Source organism: Marmota marmota, unplaced genomic scaffold (genome assembly GCF_001458135.2).
Source record: "Marmota marmota marmota unplaced genomic scaffold, marMar, whole genome shotgun sequence".
Taxonomy (NCBI): Eukaryota; Metazoa; Chordata; class Mammalia; order Rodentia; family Sciuridae; genus Marmota; species Marmota marmota.
This window is the reverse complement of record NW_025999932.1, coordinates 15198364-15223204: the sequence shown is the minus strand read 5'-3', so window position 1 is coordinate 15223204 and position 24841 is coordinate 15198364. Positions and strand designations below refer to the sequence as shown.

General features: G+C 36.5%; 1 protein-coding gene across 1 annotated transcript; it reads right to left on the bottom strand.

Annotated features, from left to right (window-relative positions):
• Window positions 1–1174: 1174 nt before the first annotated feature.
• Tgds (TDP-glucose 4,6-dehydratase) lies at window positions 1175–23944 on the bottom strand. The gene is made up of 12 exons (XM_015484158.2): window positions 23754–23944; window positions 21582–21648; window positions 20258–20326; window positions 18959–19049; window positions 13538–13680; window positions 9694–9792; window positions 8571–8630; window positions 7112–7155; window positions 6250–6415; window positions 5572–5630; window positions 4879–4976; window positions 1175–3104 (listed from the first exon to the last, which is right to left on the bottom strand). The coding sequence occupies exons 1-12, from the start codon at window positions 23837–23839 to the stop codon at window positions 3034–3036; spliced, it is 1053 nt and encodes a 350-aa protein (XP_015339644.1). The 5' UTR covers window positions 23840–23944; the 3' UTR covers window positions 1175–3033.
• Between the last annotated feature and the right edge of the window lie 897 nt (window positions 23945–24841).

Below are 24841 nucleotides of genomic sequence, written 5' to 3'. Positions count from 1 at the left end.
GCAAGAGGATGTGGTAATTCAACTTAACTTTTTGGGAACCACAACATGATTTTCCATGGTGGCTATATCACTTGACCTTCCCACCAGCAGTACATTGGGGTTCTAATTTCTTATGTCCTTACTGCCAAGAATGCAGTTCGCCGTCCTTATGGGTGTGACGTGCTATATTTTCAATTTGCATTTCCTAATGACCTGGGGACACATTTTGAGAATGACTGCTACAGTAACAGCGAGGATCCACTATCCCCTCAACAGTATTATTCACCACTTAACACTTTCACTCTGCCAATCCCTCTGCCTTGACTCACCCTCAGCTTCCTCTACTAACTTCCTTCCATCCGTTACAACCCACTTTGCATTTCATCTCCAGAAAACCTTCTGGGAACCTCTAGATTAGGCAGGTAACCTAACAGAATGCCAGAGAGGCTCAGGAGAGTAAGGGATTGGACTAAAGGCAGTGGTTTAGTTGAAAATCTGTACTGAGAGCAATTAAATCCCAAGACCCCCTTTGCTACTGTAAACAGACAGGTGGCAATTATGCAGGATTCCCTTAGAGAGAGCTCGTCACTCCACTGCCAAGAACGCAGTTGGCTAACAGTCTCACCTTGCAATGCCTTCTGGATTCACCTTGGCTGTTGCTGAGCTTACTTGGCCATCAATGAGCACATCCAGGAGCCTGGCCCTTTCTGCCCAGTGGGGAGATTCTCCTACAAGTGATCTTACTCTGGAGCTCCCTGTTGGGTTAGCTGACATCCTGTCAGATCCGCACCACAGCTGGAGGCTTTCTCTACCAGCCCTTCTTCCTCTCCCTTCTCTTTACAGCTGTTAGGTCTGTACTGTGCCTCACAATTTCTCCTGCCCATTAAACATTCCCCCTTAAACTTCTTGTGCCCCTCTGTCTCAGTCCCTGCTTTCCAGAGGATCCAAATGACATAGTTGGTTCTGAGAGTGATCCAGCAGGGCAGCTGGTAAGACAGATTTGGAACTGAAACACTTCCTGCCTTGCTGGTCATGAGTACCATCCAGGGTGTGGGGAACGAACAGTCCCTTATGCAAAGCAGTCACCTCATCACTAAAACTCCCGTGTATGGTGACTAGGGAGGATGTCCTGCCATGCCTGGTACAATAATTTGGGATTTTGAAAAGCTCAGGTGAACAAGTCATACAAGGATAATGGCATTGATTGGTCTTTAATATGCTGTACTAGTACCTACAGAAGGGAAAGGAAGGGAAGGAAAGGAAAAACTGAATGTAATTAACAAACAAGTGACAATTAAATGAGTACCTTATCACCTGAGGTAGAGAAAAGACAAAGTCCAAGACCAAACTCAGGACTTAATAGTTAAAAACTTCAGTCAAATCTTTAAAGACATCCACCCAGATATTTCCATGCACATGTCAGGGTCCTAAGTTTTCACAATCAGTGCCCTGACCTTAACTTGACAGCCTTGCCCCAACTGGCCACTCTGCTGGCCAAGATAGTAAATCAATAACAAAATTATATCTTGGAGATGATGAGGATGAGGTCACCCTTGAGGCTCTCAAGGATGCAGAGGTGGGTCCCCACCACATCTCTATTTAACTCATTTATCTGGTCCCCAATGAAAGTGGGTAGCCTGGAGAGCAACTGCAGACAACTGCCGGCTGAAACAAGTAGCAACTCCCCAAGTGGTTGTGGTGCCCACAGGGCATCTTCTTAGTGAGGATACATGGTATTCCACCAATGATTTGGTGAATGTGTACATTTCCATCTTGATCACAAAAGATAAGGAGACAGTTGCACTCAGTTTCACCTAAGGGCTGCATGAACTAGTTCTGTTTTCCTGGGAGACTTGAATTTTCTGAATATCCTGTAGAGTGTCACATGGCTCTATCACATTGATGGTATCAGGCTGACCAGGCAAGATTAAGAGGAAGAGGAGAGCACACTGGTGGCATTGATAATTCTCTTTCACCCTGATGATGATTCAGAGGCTTGCTATTTCAATAAAGTTTTTAGGAGTCTGATGATCAGGGTGTGCCAGGACATGCCCTCCAAAGTAAAAGTCAAATTGCCATTTCTGACATCCTCTTCCACAAAGAAGAAAGTGGTGCCCCGTAGTCTCTGAGGTTCTAGCAACAATACAATCTACATAGAGGGAAACTGCTCCAGCCCGTATCTCCAGTGACCCAAGGCGACAAGCTTTGAAATCTGTATTCTTGATAATCAGAGGGGTAAACCAGCTTTCTCTCACTTTCTCAGCCCAGTGTCCAGTCAGTTACTTTTCAAGTCAACTTACAGTCTTTAGGACAGAGTGATTAAATAATACATAATCAGGTATTTTAAAAATTTCCTCTAGAGCAAAATAAAAATATACATTACTTAAAATGTCTCATTCTACATTAAATATATTAAAATACTGGTAATTTTATAAATAAAATAATTATAAACAGTAAACATGTGATAAAAGTTCTCTGATACAGGTTATATAGGGGTCAACAACTGATTTTGAAAATACAAAAACTTTAAATTCTGTTTTAAAAAAGCATTTTACAAAATTATCCAAAGTTAAAAAGTGCTAGATATGCATTCATTTTGTTCCATTTTTAAAGCACAATATCACACCTTGAAAAAAAGCTGAATTACAGCATAATACTCATCCTACTTCTCCTATAAATAAAAACTTAAAAGACTTCTATCCACTGGTAAAGGCTGGGAGGCCAACTGAGTTCCAAGCCAGCCAAGGCTGCAATCCACCCAGCGCTGTTCAGGAGATTCCTTCCTGGCCCACCCCTAGATATATCTGTCTATGTCTACTACTTCCTAATTTCCAGAAGATGTTTTCTGAAAGAATTCTGACATTTAAATCCTGTGCCAATTGACAATCTTCCAAAGACTGAGGCACTTTGTATTTGAATTTAATACAAAAAGTGATGAATCTAATTCCAAATGAAAAGAGGGCACTTCATTTGGTCACTTGATTTCATACCATTTGTTGAGGTAGGATAATTTTCTTCTTCTCTGAAAAACAATGCCAAGTATATGAATGCTGGCTATACAGGAAAAGGTTCTAGTGCCTTTTCTGCATTCTTCCAGTTGTGAAAATTCTCTTTGTACCACTCAACTGGTAGGAAAAACAAAAGACAAAGATAAAAAATGAAAAACTAAACATCAATTAATCAACAAACAACTGAGTTCCTGCTACATAAGAAGTTTTGCTCATCAGTTGAGCAACAGACAAAGGCTGTATGTACATTGACATAAGCTGATTTTGAACTTAATGAAGTTAGAAGACATTTTATTGGCTGAAAATATGAGAATTTAAAATCAACCCTTCATTTTCTTTTCTTTTTTTTTTCTTTAAAAAGCCCTACAATACTGAACCTGCTGACAACAACTGTTTAAGACATTTTAATTTTAAGGAATTTGAGGTGAGAGGGACAGGTCATTTGTACTGGTTTTACAAGTTATTTTATAAAAAAGTGTACTCTTTGGTCATATAAATATGGTAATACTGCATCAGAGGCAGAGTGAGATCAGTGAGCTTCCTTCTATTAATATATGAAATTATTTCATGCCATATTATCACAAGAAGCATTTTTTAAAAGTTAAAAGAAATCTAATAAAGTTTTCTTTGATTTTGCTTTTTAATATTCAATCCAAGTTTATTTTATTTTTTTTAATATTTATTTTTTAGTATTTGGCGGACACAACATCTTTGTTTGTATGTGGTGCTGAGGATCGAACCCGGGCCGCACGCATGCCAGACGAGCGCGCTACCGCTTGAGCCACATCCCAGCCCCAAGTTTATTATATTTCAAGTTTTTTGTTGTTGTTGTTGTTGTTGTTGTTTTTACTGGGGATTGACCACGGACACTCTCTATCACTGACTTACATTCCCAATCCTTTATATTTTATGTTGAGACAGGGTCTTGCTTAGTTGTCCAGGCTGGCCTTGAACCTGCTATCCTCTTTCCTCAGCCTATGGGAACTGGAGTCATAGGTGTGTACCACCATGCCTTGCTATTTGCTATTTAAAAAAAAATTATTTGTTCTTTTTAGTTCATAACAGTACAATGTATTTTGACATATCATACATACATGGAGTATAACTTCCCATTCTTGTGGTTATATATGAAGTGGAGTTACACTGGTCATGTATTTATGTATGAACATAGGATCACATTCTTTTTTTTTAATATTTTTTTAGCTATAGATGGATATGATACCTTTATTTAATTTATTTTTATGTGGTGCTCAGGATTGAACCCAGGGCTTCACACATGCAAGGTGAGCACTCTACCACTGAGCCACAACCCAGCCCAGCATCATGTTCTTAATAAAGACTTTTTTCTACATTTGGATAGATCTTTTTTCATGAGTACATTTCTAAATAGACTTTTAACACATACAGATTTTCTATTTATTTTAATAGATTTTTCTGCATATCTGAATTTGTTTTGTATTTGTTTGTTTCAATATAAAATGACTCAAGACACTCAAGGATTACAAATCTAAAATGCCAATGACCATACTAGATGGATACTTATTTAAAATATTACTAAGAGAAAGAAAGCTGCAATAATAATCATAAGACATCAGCAATTATAAAACAAATACCTATCACAGATATGAAGAAAGAAAAATTGTGTATTTCAGAATCAATTAAATAGGTATTTGATTAATGATAAGAGAAAGAAAGACTTATAAGTTAATTATGAAATTCAAAATGCTCAGGAAACAGTAGTGTTGTTAGAGAAGTATATTAAATGTTACAATTTGAAGAGTGCATATGATCCATCACAATATTCTGCTGAATTTGTATGGTGTTCTAAAAATGCATCACTTTTCCTTTTAATTTTTCTGAATTGCCCCCCAAATATCCAGTTATAACATACTTGTTTTCTTTATTCCTTCATTCCAAGGCACTTTAGGTTTCCATCCTAATCCATGAATTTTTTCTGACTTCATTGGATACCTCATATCATTGGTAGGTCTTAGAAAAACAAAAGAGATTTAAAATAACATTGTAGCTAAATATTTACAAATTTAAATATTAAGAGAGATAATATGTTTTCATGCATCTTTACCATAATTAAAGTTTAGAATAATTCACTCTAATGATATGCTTATTGTAGAAAATTTGTTATTAAAAAAACCATAATCCCCAACACTTAACCCTCTCTGTGGTTTAGACTTTTTGTGATTTATTTCAGCCACAATTTAATTCCAGTGCCTAGCACACAGAAGGAACTTATGAAATGTGTGATGAATGAAAAAATAAATGCATACATTTATGTGCCAGGCTCTGATCCAAGTATTTTATATACATAATTAAACCTTAAAATACCATTATAAGTAAGATAATATTATCCCTATTTCACAATGAAAGACACCTCAGACTTGGATAACTTCTTTAAGTCACATAGCTAGTAACAGTGCTGTGCCTAATCTGTGTAATACTTAAAATTAGGAAAAAAATATTTTACCAGAAAATTCAAAACGGATAAACTAGTTCTCAGTTAAGCCCATATAATTTATAATACCTAAGATTTCACAACCTTTTCCCAATGTTTTAACTTGTTACTCACCTATCATTAACATAATCAACCCAATTTTCCATTTCAGACTCTGAATTGGTCTCTTTGATCTGTCAAAATGCAGAAAGCTATTGAGTCAAATTATAAAATGAGACTAGAGAATAACAATGGTATTTAATAGCTGATTAAAAAGACAAGAAAAACAATTGCCTCAAAACAGGGGAGACAGCAAAAATACTTTTAATACTTTACATATGCTTCCTATACTTCATAACCTAAATTTTACCTGAAGTTCAAAAATAATACACATTGTATGAACCATGGGAGAAAACAAATTTTCCTGACCTTTAGTTATTACTTGGTATTACTGGTTCCCCTCTCTACTAAACTCTATAATTTATAATTGATATTGCCTCACATATATGTATATTCATAACCATAGTTATTTTACATATCAGTATTCTTTGGTTCTAAGACACAGTCTATATTTACAAAATTGAGGTATCTTACAATTAGGGCAGGTACATTTAATGAATTATCTTTTTTTCAAAAAAATGTTACTAAATGAATGCTAGAGCTTCAAGTGAAGACATATATGGGATACCTATAATCATGAATTTCATTTTCCCTTTACTCACTTAAAAATTAAATCAACTGTAAACTACTACTGACTAAATTAGTGATTAGTTACAGTTGTGTAAACACCACCTTTTTACAAAAGATACGTACCAGTTGTATTAGTTCTTTGGCGAGCTGGACAACTGACATTTCAAAATTGGTTCCAATGTTGTAAATTTCACCTGGTTTTCCCTTTTTGAGGACAGTAAGAAATGCTTCTACTACATCAGTAGCATAAAGGAAATTTCTTGTTTGAAGCCCTGATCCATGAATGCAGCTGAACAGATTAAATGAAGCAGAATCATCAAATGTAAGCGCTCCTAAACAGGATAAAACACTGGGAACAAGTAAAGAGAAGACAATTCCCACAGAGAGCCTGGAAACCTTTTACTGAAAACACAAAAATATGAATAGCTCTTTAAAAATTTTTTTCTAGTAGATGGACACAATGCTTTTATTTTATTTTTATGTGGTGCCGGGGATCAAACCCAGTGCCTCACATGTGCCAGGCAAGCACTCTGCCAACTGAGCCACGATCCAAGCCCAGCTCTTTTAAATTTTAACCTTAGTTCTTCAATGATGTCCAAAGCATCTGAGGTTATTCAATAAAAAATCAGCAAACATGGGCCCATGATAAATATTTGTCAATTTTATACCACAAGTTCATTTTAAAGAAATGTCTACAGTTCTATATAAATTAATCCTTTGAAAAAGTAAAATTATGTAAAGACAGATACCAAATTTTAATGCTATGGCTCAAAGATCTATAATAAGCCATTTAAAAACAAATTATTTTAGTAAATTATGGAAATGAATTACAGCTTATAATTATTCAAATGAAGAAGGAACTCTTAAATTTGGTGGGACATTCAACTCATGGCCTCCAACTCTAAGACTGATTTTCAAGAGAGACTGTTACCAAATACTATCAACATATCAGAAAAGCATACAGGTACAAAGGTAAACAACATACCATTTCCTGTTGTGTTGCAGTAGAGATATAAATTTTGGAATGACCTAAAAGAATATTTAAGATTCATTTTAAACATCAAATATTCACTCATTAATATGAATCTGAACTCATGATATATTAAAAATCATTATTAGAAAACTATACATATGGAAAAAATTGAATTCTTTTTACCAGGAACTCATGAAAAAAACCTAAATACTCAATAAGTGAGAGAACTCCAAGATAGCTTGCTATTTCACAAAAAGGAGTTCTCTGAAGATAAAATTATATCAACAGTGGAAGAACCCGAGAAAGTCTTCATGGACAGTTTTCTGTCATCATAAAGCTCACTTCTGTGTTGATTTCTAAAGAGCAGGAATTGAATCTTATTTATCACTTTACATGTAACCACTCACTCAATAAGTGCTTGTGGGATTTATAAAAAATTACAGTACCCTTGAATTCAAAGAAAACTTATGTTAAACGTGGCAAGCAAGAAATTACTAAATTTATATTAAACTTGATAAGGATACTCCAAAAATTAAGCAATATGAATATGAATACCAGCACACCATGAAATGGCCCTTTTCTTTGGGCAAACAGATCAAAACAACCAGCTTGGAAGTGAGAAAACCCAGACTCCAAATTTAGGCATAGTAGGCAACAGTTACCTAAAAGCAGGCTTAATGACACAGAACCAACTGCACAGGGATTCCCAGCCATTTAGCACATTTCTTTATTCACTACTTATTACTTTCTGGAAGACATTCAGGCACACCACAATCAAAAAGAATTGGGAGCTGGGCACAGTGGTGCTCACCACTTGTGATCACAGCACTGCCCAGAAGGCTGAGGCAGGATGGCATGTTCAAGCCAGCCTGGGACAGTTAGTGAGACCCTGTCTCAAAATTAAAAATAAAATGGTCTGGGGATATAGCACAGATGGTAAAGGGGCCTGGGTTCAATACTCAGTTCTGGAAAGGAAAAAAAAAAAGAGCTGGGGCACAGTTAACCCAATGATATAATACAAATTTACCTACAAGTGTCCTGCATCAATAATTAGCTTTCAACTTTCCATACATCCTGACATAATGGGGTGATTGCAAACTGAGAGCCTTAACTGCAGCATGGTGGCTGCAGTGGGAAAATTCTGTAGTACTTCAGAGTCCTAGGAAGTACAGGGTATTTTCATATATATCACCTGAATCCTTCAAAATCCTGAGCATTTTCATTATCCCTCAATTTAAAGACAATGATCAAAGAGCCTTAGGTTATGGCAGCTGGAGAGCATCAAGTTGATACTTAAATTCAAGTCTTCAAACTCAAGTCTGAGAAGATTTGCCTAATTCTGTGGCCTGTGCAGAATAATTATGTATAATTACAACATAAATTTTTTGGACAAAAAATGATGAGAAGATATTTTAAACAAAGAAAAATTACAATCACTAAAACAACCACCATGAATTCGGAATAAAATTACCTTTTCTGGATATTGATGTGGTCCATAAACATTACTGCTCCTTGTGATGACAACTGGAAACTTAAAGAATAGTCAACATTAAGGCAATTATAATAGTGATTATTAGAAAGCTACACAGAATTTTTAAAAAGAAGCACCTTTGCTTAAATAATTCCACATGTCATGAAGACAGAACAAAGAGACTGTTTCTAACGTACGGTTCTTAGAAAGGCAGGAGAGGATAAGGTTCCAATAAGAGCAAAGGGTCCAAAAGGGGGATGAAGACAATTCTCCTCATTGGGACAGGGGAGAATGGGCACAGATGGAGGCGGGTTTGTAATTCTGCCAGCAGAATACTGAGGACTCTTCCATCTGACCATTTCAAGAACCAACTCTAGGACTCTAAGCTTAGCTAGATGGTAACCAAGTTGGCTCTCTCCACTGTATCAACCCTTTAGAGCTACCACAAAAGGGAAGAGGACCAATGCTACTAAAACATAAAAAGCAAGAGGATCTTGAATGCCTTTCTGATCTAGCCCCTAACAACTCAAAGATCAGTGTGAAGTCAAAGATACGGGCCTCAAGATGATGATCCTACTGGCTAAGGCTCCCACAGCAACACTGTCAGAGCACCAGGGGAAGGTCTATCTCCCATTCATGAGAAACCAAGAGTGCTGAACCATGCAGAGAAGTATGTGGCAGGGAAGAGAATCTGTCCTTCCTCTCTCTGTCTTCCTCTACTCATGGGCTTCCAACAGGGCCTTCACTGTACCTGTAACACTCTACTTATTACTGAAATAGGAAAAAATATGTATTCAAACTATTCCTTTAATAATGAACTGAACAAGAAAAGTTAAGTCATATCTTGGCCACACAATATAAAAATCAATTAATCTTGGGCTGGGGATATAGCTCAGTTGGTTGAGTGCTTGCCTAGAATGCACAAGGTCCTGGTTTCAATCCCCAGCACCACACACACACACACACACACACACACACAAATCAATTATCTTACATTCCTTAGTACTACATTTTCTCAAGCTGTCTTCTACCCGATAACTAAAATGCTGCTAGAGTTGAGTTGGAATTTTAACACTTAAGTCCAAGATAAAATGGTACAAGAGTTTCTGCAATCAGTTCTTACCTTGTATCGTTCCCAGTAAGACTGTACAAAACACTCAGCAGCTGCTTTGGATGATGCGTAAGGATTTGTAGGTTGTTTGGGTGATGATTCATCAAATTCCTAATGTTAAAAAGATATATTAAAAAAATAAGTACTACATATACTTTCTAAGTAGAAAACATATTACAAACTTGAACTTGAATTGTTTACTATAGCATTTAAAAAAAAACACCGTTTCTTGAACACTGTGTATCTGAATCTTTACATGCACCCACAGTAACTTCTTTAGTGATCACAAAAACCCTGTAAGGCAGGCAGAGAGAAGAACAAGTACAAAAGCTTTAAGATAGAAGAATGTCCAAAGGACCTGCAGGAAAGCTGCTGTTCAGGAAGAGAGATGGGAGATGAGCTCAGAGAGCTGGACGGAGGGCAGAATGGTACCCTGAACCCTGGAAGGTCACTGTGAAAACACTGACAGATTTTGAACAGAATAACGCCATGACCTGATTTCTATTTTAAGAATCATTTGGGCTACTGTGCCAGATCTGATAGAGAGTAGAAAGGGAATTAGAAGGAAGAAGTTTGATAAAAACTGCAGAGTTGAAAGTGGCTACTTCTCAGAGGACTAGGGATCCACAAGTGGTCAGGGTCTCCTTTTTCTCACTAGAGGTCTTTTTAAACTTTTGACTTTTTTTTTCAGTGTGTGTGTGTTTTGGTTAAAAAAAAANAAAAAAAAAAAAAAAAAAATATATATATATATATATATATATATATATATATATATATATACTGTTTTAACCAAAACACACATATGTGAGTGTGTGTGCGGTGTGTGTTTGTGTATATAGACAAAATGAGTTCCCTATAAAAACTGACTGTAAAAAACAGAGCTTTCTGCCCATGGATGCCATTAAGTAAGCACTATTAAGTCTCTCTTCTCATGAAGCCATATCTAAGTCACAGTCTCCTGGAGATCACTGGAGGCCTGCACTTTTGAAACAACCCATGGGAGTTGGAGGAGCCATTCTGAACAACGTGGAACACTCAGACTGTGTGGTAATGAGAGATACAAACACCACATACTCCAGGGGCTCTGGGCTTGCCACTTACTCCTCTGTGGAGGAGGTGGGTGCAGCCATGAATGTGAAGCCATACAAAAGAGATGGGATTGTGGAACCTTAGAAAGCTGTCTCAAGAGAAGATTCTCCAAGGCCAGGAGCCCACATGACTGTGGAAAAGATCTTTGTGGGCAGCATTATAAAAGACACCGAAGAACATGACCTAAGAGATAACTTTGAACAACGTGGGAAAACTGAAGCAACTGAAATCAGGACTGACTGAGGCAATGGCTAGAAAAAGCGCTTTGCTTTGATAACCTCTGGCAGCCACGTCTGTGAGTCAGTCTGTCACTGAGAAATACTCCTCCGGGAATGGACACTCCGAGGGGAGGAAAGCCCTTTGGAAACGAGATGGCTACTGCTTCATCAAGCCAAGAGGCTGAAGTGGATCTGGAAACTCTGGTGGTGGCCATGGAAATCATTTTCGTGGTAGTTACAACACTGGTCATGGAGGAAAATTCAGTGGTCATGGTGACTTTTACAGTAGCCATGGTGGTGGCAAATATTGTGGTAGTGGGGATATCTATATGGATCTGGTAAAGACAGAAGCAATTCTGGAGGTAGTGGGAGCAACAATGATTTTGGAAAACGCAACAATCAATCTTCAAATTTGGGATCTAAGAAGGGAGGAAACTTTGTCATTTTGAAAAAGGTCTCCCAGAAACTTTTTTAAAAATATTTTTTTATACCTTTATTTTATTTATTTTTATGTGGTGCTGAGGATCACACCTAGTGCCTTACACGTGCTAGGTGAGCATTCTACCGCTGAGCCACAACCCCAGCCCTCTCCCAGACACTTCAGATCTGGGGACCTGTGGAGTAGCATCAGCCAGCTGCTGTTTCTACTCCTGGCAGGGCGTAGAACTTGCACTGTGATAGAAACATTCAATATTATCACCCATTGTAACAGTCAATACTTTGTCAAACCATAAACCCAAGGTGGCCATGAGGTTCCAGCAGCAGCAGGAGCTGTGGTGGTGACAGAATATTTTACTGCCTGCCAGAAAACAAAGCTTAGTAGGAGAGGAGAGCCAGAGAAGGGACAGGGAAGCTGCAGGTTACAGCAGATCTGTGAACTCAAGTAAAGCACAGTGCTGGCAGGGCCTAGTTACTACAAAGATATGTTTAGATAATCCTCATGTATAGGGAAAAAAACCTGAGAACTCTGTAACAGGTTATTTTAGTTTCTGTTTTATGGAAAATGTGAAGCATTCCAACCCAAGGTTTTAATGTGGCTTTTCTTTTTCGTTGTATCCACGCTGACTGCTAAATGTAATGAGTGTGTCTTTTAACTGCACTGTGTAAAGTTAGTCTACTTTGAAGCCGTCTTGGTAAACTTCCCCAACAGTGTGAAATAAGAATTCCTTCAGGGTGATGCCAGATTTCATTTAAAATTAATTTACAATCTGCTTGGTGGAGAAGTCACTACCTCTAGAAATCTTGGTGTAGTTGAACTGATAGTAACTGTTGGGACATTCTGCAGTTCACCAGCATAAGGGTCACCCAAGCAAAATCAGAGAATTACTTGATGGTAAAAAGAATTGTGGGCACATCCTATGCAATATATCTAAATTAAATAATGGCACTAGATAAGTGACTCATGGGAATGATGCTTTTGTCTCCTCCGTTATAATGTATAATCAACAAATAATTTAAGTCTCTTGAATGAAATGACAACATTTGGAACTGGAAGAGATTTGGACTTTCCTTACCCCCTATCCAGATAATGCTGAATGCTTCTATCACAATGCAAGTTCAAAGCTTTGCCAGAGTAGAAACCAGTAGCAGTCTGATGACCCCTCACAGGTCTAAAGATTAGAAGCATCTGAGAGACCTTTTTTAAAATGACAAGTACTAGAAAAAATTCAACTAACATAAAAATAGGCTTACCATAAAGGAAAACTACAGTTTTTACTGGGTAAGGTTAGGTGGGTCTTTAGAGGTTTATAGGTCAGCCACAGTAGTTATTTGGAGATTAAAACTATAGAAATATGAGGAACTACATTTTTTCCACATAATTTCATGTTACCTGCAGTTTTCCTTTAAATATGGCACAAGATCACACAATCATCCTCAAGTGTCAATTGTACAGAGAATGACCTTTAAAAGAGTTAATAACCCTTAACAGTTAATATCCAATAATTGTTACTTGTACATATTCTTTTGAGATTTCCCTTTGGTACCTTCCTAATTTCAGTGCCACTGTATCTAGTAGCATAGATATTTATCTCCCAAAAAACAAGAGAAAAGAAAAAATATATAAATTGTGGAGAATGGAGTCATCTTTTGGTGCAAAAAAGTATAATATTTAGAAATGATAAAAAATAGATTCCACTTTCTACAATAATTTCACACTTGCCCCTGGATATTCCAATGTATTTGCCGATTGGCAGAGAATGGTACATAGGAGCCTGCTGCAGCCTATCATACTCCTGCTTCGGTCTGTCCACTCTGAAGCCATCTTGGTAAACTTACATGTTTGTGATGTTGAGACAAAAAATGTTATATTTGCTGCTGTCTTGTAATCTGTCAGGCAAATCATGAATAAATCTATGGGAAACTAGGCTTTTCTCAATTTAGGATGGCATTTGATTTGAACAGAAGAGACCATGGCATAAAATTCTGGAGAGTGAGGATGAGAAGAGTGCAGGACAGGTTTAATAAGATGGATCTGCATCATGGTACATGATTAGTAAACAGATGGTGTAGATTTTCTAAGGTAAACTTAGAAAAGGTAAATTATTTACCTTATCGAGACTGCCTCCATATACTTCATCTGTGCTGACGTAAATAAACTTCTCCACTCTGGCTTCATGAGCAGCACTTACCAAAACGTGAGTGCCATAAACATTAACGTAGGTAAACTCAAAGGCCCGGACAAATGACAAATCTAAAAGAAGAGAAAAAAACTAGAACAATTTCACCCAAGGACAAAACAAATACTAAACAATCAATTCCAATTTGTTTGTTTTTTTTAATTTTTAAATTTTAGTTGTAGATGAACACAAACTTTTATTTTACTTATTTATTTTTATGAAATGCTGAGGATGGAACCCAGTGTTTCACACGTGCTAGGCAAGCCCTCTACCACTGAGCTACATCCCTAGTCCCTCAATTCTAGTTTTAAGAGAGTACTATTCCCTTCTCTTTACTCATCATAATTAAATAATTTTGGAAATAACATATATATGCATTGATATTTATTTCTGTAAGTCTATATTATATAGTATGTATAATTTTTTTAGAACCTAGAAAAAAATCTGTTAAATTTTCAAAAAAACATTTTATCCTAAAAAGAAGGAAACACAAAATGATGCATCTAAATTTAAAAATTCAAGTATTCAAATTTTTAAAATTTTTGAAACTTCCAGTTTCTACAATTTGAGGGCTATGCATTTCAGAGCAACTTATTACTGATAAAAACAATAAATGTTGAATAAAACAATAAATGTTGAATAAATCATCTGCTTTACCAGGGAATGGGGTAACTTCCCTAACTGTGACTCACAATTCACAAACAATAAGGGAAGAGATTAATAAATTTTACCTTGTAAAAAATCTTTCATTGTCAACCCCTGCCCCCCTCCAAAAAAAAAAAACTAGACTAAAAACAAAATAAAAAAGACAAACTTGGAAAAACATTTGAAATTACTAGAGACAAAACATCAATATATTCAACCTATAAATACCTTGTAGAACTAAATAAAAATAATCCTACAGTAAAATGGATACAAAATAGTTTAGATATAAAAATATAAATAGTCCTTAAGTTTATGATACTCGACCTCATTTATAATAAGGAAAACCCAAGTTTCAAACTCACAGAATGCCACTTACAACTTATCACAATGACAAAAAATCAAAGATTTGACAAAATGTTTTGTTGCTGAGGCTTTGTGGCATGTGGCGGAGACTTAATTCTGCACACTGGGAATGAGTATGCAAAATGCTTACAACCCTAAGGAAGGAAATTTGGCAATTTCTAACCAAATTAATATGCATTTATCCCCCAACCCAAAGATATAAACTGAACTGTTACATAAAATGTATAGTGACACCTGACCTCCCTATACCTGGCCAGTATTTCAGAATGTGAGTATATTTGGAGTTAGGGCCCTTAAAGATGTGATTAAGTTAAAATGAGGCCTTGAAGGTGAACCCCAGTCCAATCTACCTAGTGTAGAGGAATCTGGACCTAAAAAGAGATGCCAGGAATGCACACAGAGGAAAGGTCCTGTGAGCACAGAGTAAATGCAAAGGAGCTGTAAGCCCAACAGGTGGCCTCAGAGGAAATCAAGCTTGGCAACACCTTGACCTTGGACTCCCAGGCCCCAGAATGGGGACAAATAAATTTGTTCTCTAAGCCCTCAGTCTGTGGTACTTTGTTCTGGAAATTCTAGAAGATTAATGCTCCCAGCAGTTCAACTTCTAAGCATATCTTCCCAACATCAGTTAAAAATATACAAAAAGACACAGGTACAAAGCCATCTACTCCAGCATTATTTAAAACAGTGGGAAGTAAACTTAACCACTGTACATATAGACTGATGTCCTAGATATACTGTCAAATAAAAAAGGCAAGAGGGAGAGAGCTGTATGTTAGAGATTATCACTTCTCTAAAAGGAGCACAGAATATCAATTCTTTTAAAAGAAAGAATAAACTAAAATGTATATAAAGTGTTCTACAGGGGAGAGTTGAACATAGAAGAAGAGCAGGGACCAAAGACAGACTTATAAATATTCCTTATATGGTAGATTTGACTTTGGAACTATTTTATATTTTTAATAACTGAAAAACAATTAAAAAGAAAGTAATTCTAAAACTCAAAAACAAGATGGAAAATATGAATCAAACAATGAATTTACTTAGTTACATAACCATGCTTTGAGTAACCTATAAAACAAAATAGTGGGAAACTACTAAGAACAAAAGAAAAGAAAACAAAAAAAACCTTTGTCATTGCAGATAATGGTGCTATTGTTATTCTTATATTGTTGTGTTATGGGATTTTAAAAAAATGACAAATGAATGCAGTGGTAGACAGCTGCACTCCCAGAAACTCTGGAGGCTGAGGCAGGAGGATTGCAAATTGAAGACCAGCTTCAGCAACTTAATGAGATCCTGCTTCAAAATATAAAATAAAAATGGCCTGGGATATAGCTTAGGGATAAGCATCCCTAGGTTCAATCCCCAGTACCAAGAAATGGGAAATAGAAAAGAAAATGAGAAATTATTGTGGTGCTAATGAGAACCAAGGTATTCAGGATAAGGGAAAGAAAATATAAGACCCATGGGGTTAATAACAACTTTGAGTTAGGAACTCATGCGTTGTGAACTCATGATGTATTTTATCTTAAATAGGCAAATAAATAAATATTCCTTAGCTCTGAAGTTGACTGAAAAAGCCTAGAAACAATGTCCAATTGGTAACAGTGAACATACCCAGACTGAGAACTGTAACTACTATTTCCCACTAAAAGGAACCTCAGTCCTTAGAAGAAGGGTTGTTTCCGGATCCTTAGAAGAAACCTTGAAGATAAACCTAGAACATCCTGCTACACCAGAGAATAAGATGGCAACAAAGACTACTAAGGGCCCAGGAAGCAACTCTGGCTCTCTGTGGCTAGTAGTGGGTCAATTTGAATATAAACTGAAACTGATTAAAACAAACAAAGAATCAAATGTGTTCAACTCTATGAATTCATAATTATACAAAAAAAAAAAAAGAAAAAAGAAAAGAAAAGAAAAAAGAAAGTAAGAGAGTGGTAGAAAACCAAGTCAAATAAAGCTTACCACATAAACAAAAAGTATCAAGCAGTTAACCTGGCTTTTCAGTATCATTTAAATCATCCTAATAATTTATGTGGAAAACCTACTTGTACGTAGATATTCCATATATAATGAAAAATAAATGACATAATTTGAATATTATCTACAAGCCTCTAAAAATGAATATTGATAAAACAAAATAGTAATACTGACTACACAAAATAGTAGGAATAAATATGTAATGGGATTGAAAAACAAAGTAAGATAGACTTAAAATTCTAGATAAATACAGTTGGGAATAAATAAATGGTGTTAAAATGCATTACCTGGGAGGAGGGCAAAGGTTTTATGGACTTTACACTTGAATAAGCTAATTATTCATGTGTAATTCCTAAGGTAACCACTCAAAGAATACAAAGAATATATATCTTCCAAAGTAGTAGAGGGAGAAAAAGAGAACAATTTCTTAGTTAAGTCCTTTAAAAAGCAAGCAAGAGAATGAATATCAAGGATGTTCAAAGTAATTAAAATAAAAACCATGATCCAAATACACATTGTTTTTAAGAAACAGATAAGCCATAAAGCCAGAAGGGTTGAAAAAAGAGAATGGAGAGGCTGGGGATGTGGCTCAAGCGGTAGCTCGCTCGCCTGGCGTGCGTGCGAGCGTGCGGCCCGGGTTCGATCCTCAGCACCACACACAAACAAAGATGTTGTGTCTGCCGAAAACTAAAAAATAAATATTAAAATTCTCTCTCTCTCTATTCTAAAAAAAAAGCTTCCAATTATTAAAAAAAAAGAAAGAAAAAAGAGAATGGAAAAAGACATGTGATGTATAACTATAATGCACTAATAAAAAAAGATACACAAGAAAGTGACACAGTCACATCAATGTCAAATGAAATGGACTTCAAAGTGTATACATCATCTAAGAAAATGACTTCCTAAATAAATGGTTCAGGGGCAGGGGTGTAGCTCAGTGGTAGAGCACCTGCCTCACATGTGAGGCACTGCATTCGATCCTCAGCACCATATAAAAATAAATAAATAAAGATATTGTGTCCATCTACAACTAAAAGAAATATATTTAAAAAAAAAAAGATAAATGGTTCAACCACCCAAAATGATTACTAATTCTGGAAACATCTCTTTCAATGAGGAAAAAGATAAACCACAAAATTAAAAACTGGACAAAAGATTTCAACAGCATTTCACAGAAGAAATCCTAATTACCAAAAAACATAAAAAATACTCAAATTTATTAGCAATTAGGGAAAATACAAATTTAAAATATAATAAAAGACAAATCACACATTGCTGAGATTGGAAATAATGGAAAAATCTGACAAAACTAAGTTTTGGTGAGATCTAGAGCAACAGGAAGTTACATATTACTGGAGGAGTAGAAATTAATATACTCTGGAAAATAGTTTGATATCTTTATGTTGAAACAGACAAATCTTATGATCCTAATTATGTATCAGAATGTGTACATATGTGTACCATGACACATGCGTAAGAATGCTCACAGTAGTACTGTTCAAAATTGCCCTAAAGCATAAACAACCCAAATTTCCGTCAGGAGTGAAATATCTAAGTAAACTGTGCCAATTCTTAAATTAGAATGTTATACAGTACTGAAAACGAACAAACTGTACCTATACCCAAATGGATAGATGAATCTAAATGGATTTTTAAAAAGAAAAACAAAAAAATCTACATATCACCTTATATGTTTTTTAAATAAAATTTTAAAAGCCAAAACTTATAATGCTTAGGGAAAATAATATAAATAGAAAAACTACAGAGAAAAGCAATGGAAATAAATCAGACAGCAGGCAATAGCAGTGCACTTCCAAAGAGGATCTGACAACACTCTGATTTTTGTTTGGATGATGGCTATATGGGTGTTCACATTACCATTATTTATTTCACTTCTAAATTCTTTTGAATATATGTTGTATTCGCTATAACAATATCAGAAAATTATTAGAAAATATCTCAAATGCATAAAACAGTACAAATAACAACATAATATTCATTGTGTATCTACCACCCAATTTAAGAAAAACAACATAAAAATTACAGCTGAAGACCCATTTCCTCATTCCTAACTTTCACAAATAATTACTAGTTTGAATTTGGTTCGACTCAAAAGTTTTAAGATCTATTCAGGGTTATATTTCAACCCACACTAATAAAAGTGATCTAAAAAGTGCCAAGTATATCAATGACAGAGCAAATGTCTTGTTTTTATGGTGTAGCATGTATATCTTCTTTCAAAGATGTGTATTAGATAACCATTTATTTAGTTTTACTTCTGGACTTTGGATTTAGTCTAGTTAGCCACAAGAGGAAAAAGAAATGCCAGTCACAACTAGAGCATAAGACAACGCTTACCTACATGTGTTTGTGCAGCAAAATGTAGTACTATATCTATTTTCTCTGTTTCAAAAAGCAGTTTCACAAAATGAGAATCACAAATGTCACCCTATATGAGAAAGCAAACATGAAAACACTAGGTTTCTCTGAGCACTGTCATCATCAAAACCATTTTTGCTATAACACACACCATCTCCCACTTCCCAGTTCAATAGAGAATATCTTGAACATTCAACCACATGGTCAGACAAGTACAGTAATGATGTATTTCTCCAGATATTCGATTCAAAGCATTTTTTGCAAATAAGTATAAAACAATATTTTATTGACCACCCAAATACTTTTACATTTTTTCATTATATTCTTGACAACCTAAGATTAGTATATTAAAAAGGAAAATAGTATTAAAAATTCTGAAAGAACCATTACTGAAATATGTCTAAAGTAAGTATAACAACTGGAATGAACATTGGAAAATTATAGTAAAGTTATGGTTTAATTATTCTAAAAATACATATTCTCAAAAAACCTTTAGTAACTGAAGAAAATACTTTTACACAGAACAGAATTATGAACTAATTGCTCAGAATATTTTTGTGGTTTTGTGGTTAAAAGAGAGTTTGTAAAATCACTTTTTTAAAAAAAATTTAACTTTTAGTTGTAGTTGGACACAATATCTTTATTTATTTATTTTATGTGGTACTGAGGATCGAACCCAGGGCCTCGCCCATGCTAGGTGAGCGCTCTACCCTGAGCCACAACCTCAGCCCCTGTAAAATCATTTTTAAAAGAAAAGAACATAAAATCACAACATAGTTTCATTGGAAAGTAACATTTCCCTTTGCAAATGAAGGATCTGCTCTGGTTTATACTTGGGACTTGTCTAAGAGTGGTGAGTTAAGAATCAGCCTTCTAGAGGCCATGTGCCCTCATGGGGAGAGACTATCCCATGTGCTTCATGGTCTGGTTAGCCTTTCAGGAGGACACCTCACTTCACACCAACCACTCTGAATCCCAGGTAGGCACTATTAAACAGGCTGGTGAGGACTTAAAATTAAAAACCACACAAATTCATCCAGCTACTCATAGATTTTCTAAGGTATCAAAAATGACATGCAATTTTTTATGTGGTATATCTAAAAGTAGAATTCTCTAGAGCATGTGGTACTTCTGGAAATTAACTATTTGGTATTTTAAAAGGCCTTTAGTAAGTGTGCCTGCCAAGCCCTTTACACACAAGTTTGTAAGTAAGAAGTTATTATAATCTCAATATGACTAAAGAGGCACAGTTCAATAATTATAAGAAGACTTCCATACCTTTATGAATTTGTAGTTTTGTTTGTTAGAAATGGTTTCAAGATTCTTTAAGCTTGCACAGTAATCCAGCTTAAAAAGAGAGGATGGCCAGGGGCAACACAAAAAGTGATAATATTAGCTCTTCCTATAAAATACCAAATTATTTTTAAAACTATAGATGTCAATGATTGTAATACAAGAACATATTCTCTTCAAGTGTGTTTCCTCTGTGCTTTTACACATTCTAAGCTTCTGACATACACTGATCGAGGTGCTAGAGAACCAAATCCTACGCCTTATGCATGCTAGGCAAGCACTTTACAACTAAGCTATATCCCCATCCCAGCTTCTGACATCTTACAAGTAAAAACTAAACAAAAAACAAACAAACAAAAACAAGTAATTGTGATACCTTTTCAAAATACCAGACTCCAAAAAAAAGCATTTTTATAAATGTGTACTTTAAAATATGTTCCTACCCAAATTTGCCTGTGGCCACTGGTATTTAAAAAAGTTTACTACTCCTGACAGAAAAGTTACTAGTAATCAAAAATGATGCCTGTTTTATACATACTACAGTTCATTATACCTGGTCCTGAGTTCCTGAGTTAACTGTTGGTAAATCTCAGTGTACAGATGAGGAAAAAAAGAATTCTTGTTCACTAGTAATGCAGTAAAAAAAAGCCTAAGAGTTAAGGGTTATTCTTTATCTGTACTTCTTAACTATTGTGTTTTAGGAAATTAAGGTAACCATTTGTATCTGTGCCATTTGTATTTGCTCAGATTCAAAAAATCTATGATTTCCAACTAGGGCTTCAGATTCTTTAAGGAAACTCCAATTATTACTGCAGAATTCTCAACAAAATCGAATTAATTTAACTGAATTTTATTTTGTAAAATAAACATGTACAATTTTCTAGGTGATGATAATTATAAAACCAAATAGTTAATTAAATCAAATAAAGCATGTCAACACCAAGAAAAAACTGGTAGTCACATTTTACGAAATACTTAATTTAGAAAGAGTGAAGGTTTTCTTCTGGCAAAAATACTGCACATAAGGGCTGAGAATGTGGCTCAGTGATAGAGCACTTGCCTAGCATGCATGGGGTCCTTGGGTTTGATCCCAAGTACAAAAAAAAAAAAAAAACACAAAACTTTGACTTTATGCCTTAGCATAATAAGTAAAAGTTTCTAAAGATTCTGCATAAGATTTAACGCAGCATGAGCACATGACCATACAGACCCCCAAGCAGCTAAAGACTAAATAAAAAACTAACAGGATTCTGGTACTTTAAATTGAAATGTAATTTCAGTGCATGAAGCTTATTTTTATGAAACTCACCTTGTCTAGATTTATGATCATATAATTTGGATAATCTTCTACTAAAGAGACAATCACATGTGATGCACTATAAGGAAAAAAAACATCTTCTGAGTGGAAAATGTCAACCCCTTTAGACTCTTGAATATTTTCTTATGCTGTTGACTATTATGAAAATAATCAAAGATAACTTTAAATGTTTCCAAGAAAACAGAAACAACACCATTATACACACATGCACACTTTTCACCAACAACATCTATAAACTAAATCTTATGCTCCCTTTATGCTATGTAGAATAGAGAATTTAGTGTTTCTGGATATAAAGAAAAAAAATCAGTTCAACAAATTATACTGTCCATGCATCTTTTAGAGTGTGAATGAAATGCTGGATGAAAAACATAATGGTGCTACTCAGAGCGACTACACTGAAATTATAATGTGCCTATTCAGGAATTGTAGATGTGATTACATAAAAACTAAATCAATATGAGCAGTCATTTGTCTGTTTACAGTAACTTCTGCAATTCCTGTGTCTTGGTACAAGAGTTTGGTGTTATAAACCAAAATTCTCAAGGGGGTCCCTGAAAAAATGTAGGTTTCCCAGGTTAATAACAGTTGAAACCAACCCCTGTTTGCCTCTGGGCTTCAGAGGGGCCCTGCAGTAGAACCTGAGGCATATTTCAATGGAAGATCTACCCAATTTTATAATACTTAAAATGCTGGGGCCCCCGGAACAGCGGCAAGCATTGACCAGATTATAAAATCAAGATGTGCACTGGTAGTTCTTTCACAGCATTTTCTAGGTCATACCATTCCTGGACCAGCACTCTCACATGTTCATACTCTTCTCATAAGTGAAACTTGCATGCCTGGTACTCTCCACCAAGTGACCATCAGATTAGAAGGGATGATTAATGTGCTAATAGGCAATAAATAAGAATCAATCCCCATATTTCCGCTTCTTCCACTAGACACTGAGTTTCTTGAGGGTAGGAGTTTCTTGTTCATTATTCTTGCATTCATCCATTCAACAATCACTGAAGACCTTCAGAAAATGGGTCAGATATTCTGCCAAGTGCTTAGTGAACAGTAGTCTCTACCCTCATGGAGTTTACATTCTAGAATGGGGATGCAGGCAATAATCAAGGAAACACAAATATGCAATATAATATCAGGCAGGATAAGTATGTTAGTTGGGAAAAGGGTTATTTTAGATAGTGTGGTCAGGCAAGAACTCTTTGAGGAAGTGATATCCAAGTAAAAACGCAAATTGAGTGATACAGGCAGCTGAAATGAAGGAGAAGCAAGTGCAAACGCCTCAAGACAGAAGGGGGCACCAGCCTGGTGTGCTCCAAGAATCATAAGAGGGTAAGCATGCCAGGAATAGAAAAGCAAGAGATCAGGTTGGAAAAGTAAGGCTTGGCCAAATAAGCTTGTAGATATGGTAATAAGTTTTTACTTTAAAGTGGGCAGGAACCGTTGGAGTAAAATTCTATGCACTAACATGATCTGACTTAGTGAAACACTGACCTCTGCGTGAGGAACACTCTAAGGGAACAAGAGCGGAAGCAGTATAACCAATCAAGAGGCTACAACAGTAGTCTAGGCAAAAGGGGGGGCGGGTAATGAGGACTAGGATGGAAGGCGGGGAGTGTGAGAAGTGGTCACATCAGAGGACACACTTTGGAATTAGGAGAAAGGACCTGATCAAACATCTAGTGCAGGTCAGCAGCAACCAAGGATTTTTAGAAGTTTGCACAATAAATAAGTCCTATCATAATCCCCAATCATTTTGGAGGCGCCTATACGTAAAGGCCTGTACTTCGTGGTGATGGAAGTTGGGGTCAGGCTGGGGGGGGGGGGGGCGCATGGGAAGCCGTGGGCGACAGCTTAACTAACTTGTGCACACTTCAGGCAGTGACAGGAGGTACATCTCAGGCAAGGCAGAAGCGGGGACATTACTACAATACTCTTGCTTTGGGAGGTAGGCGTTTGGTAGAAGTCACAGTTTCAAAAGACCCACGTCTTCACAGGCCAGGGAAAGAGGAAAGGGTAGGATGCTCCCGGAGGTGTATTAGGACCCTCCCTATAGGAGACCCACCCAAAGCTGGGCTCAAATTGCCAACGGCAAACAGAGTCGCAGGAAAAGGTTGGGGTTTCCGGGGAGAAACTGACGGCGCTGTTACCTACATGAAACCAGCACCCCCGGTCACCAGGACCCGCTTCGCAAAGCTGCCGGGAGCACCCTGGGATTCCGCCCAGCCCTCCGCCGACATCTCCCAGCGCGGCAGAGCCTAGCACCGTAAAGCGCCGGGGTCTGAAGACCAGAGGAAAGTATCACCGCGACTTTTTGCGACACACCTAGTTCCACTGACACGTTTCAGAGAAGTCGGCGCAGCTTCCGGAGCGGCTGCGCAGGGCTACCGCGCAGGCGCAGGTCCTCTGGGCCAAAGCCAGACCTAATGCGAGTAATTGAGGGAGTTGGGGCAGAGCAGTGTGTCTGGAACGTCTTCCAGGCAACTGTTGCTAGCCCGAGTTATGCTTTACTTAAAACACGGAAGTTCAGAGTTTTGAAGAAGTGCCTTCTTTTAGCTCTTGCACTTCACCCATCATCAGAGATTACGCACCAGTTAAGCTGAGAACTCCAGAGTTCTCTTTTTGCAATGTGGAAATAGGAGGTTGCAACTGCAAATTTATTTTTTATCGTTATTATTAATAAGATACATAGGAGACTACTTGCAATCATGATAAAGATGTTCCCTAGGCCTTACTCTTAGGTATTATCCTAATATTCTCCCCTCTTGCTTATTCCACCCCAGCCTGAATGCACTTTCCTCCAATCTGTGCCTAGTTTTTTTATTTCTTTATTTCTTAGCTCGAATGTCATCCTATTAGAGTCCTTTTCCTGACCACCGCAATTAAAATAGCAAGCTCTATCCTAGCCCTATAGAATCATCTTACTCTTTGTTTTATTTTATTTATTTTTAAAAATTTTGATTTGTTATATATGACACCAGAATGCATTACAACTTATATTACATGTATAGAGCACAATTTTTCATATCTCTGGTTGTACACAAAGTAGAGTCACATCCTTCCTGTTGTCTTAGGTGTATTTAGGGTAATGATGACCATCGGTCTTTCCTGCCCCTATGCCCACTCTCTTCCCTTCCCTCCCCTCCCCTTTTCCCCTTTGCCCTATTTAGAGTTCATTTAATCCTCCCATTCCGCCCGCCCCCTCAGGCCAGCATACTATGGATCAGCATCCTTAAATCAGA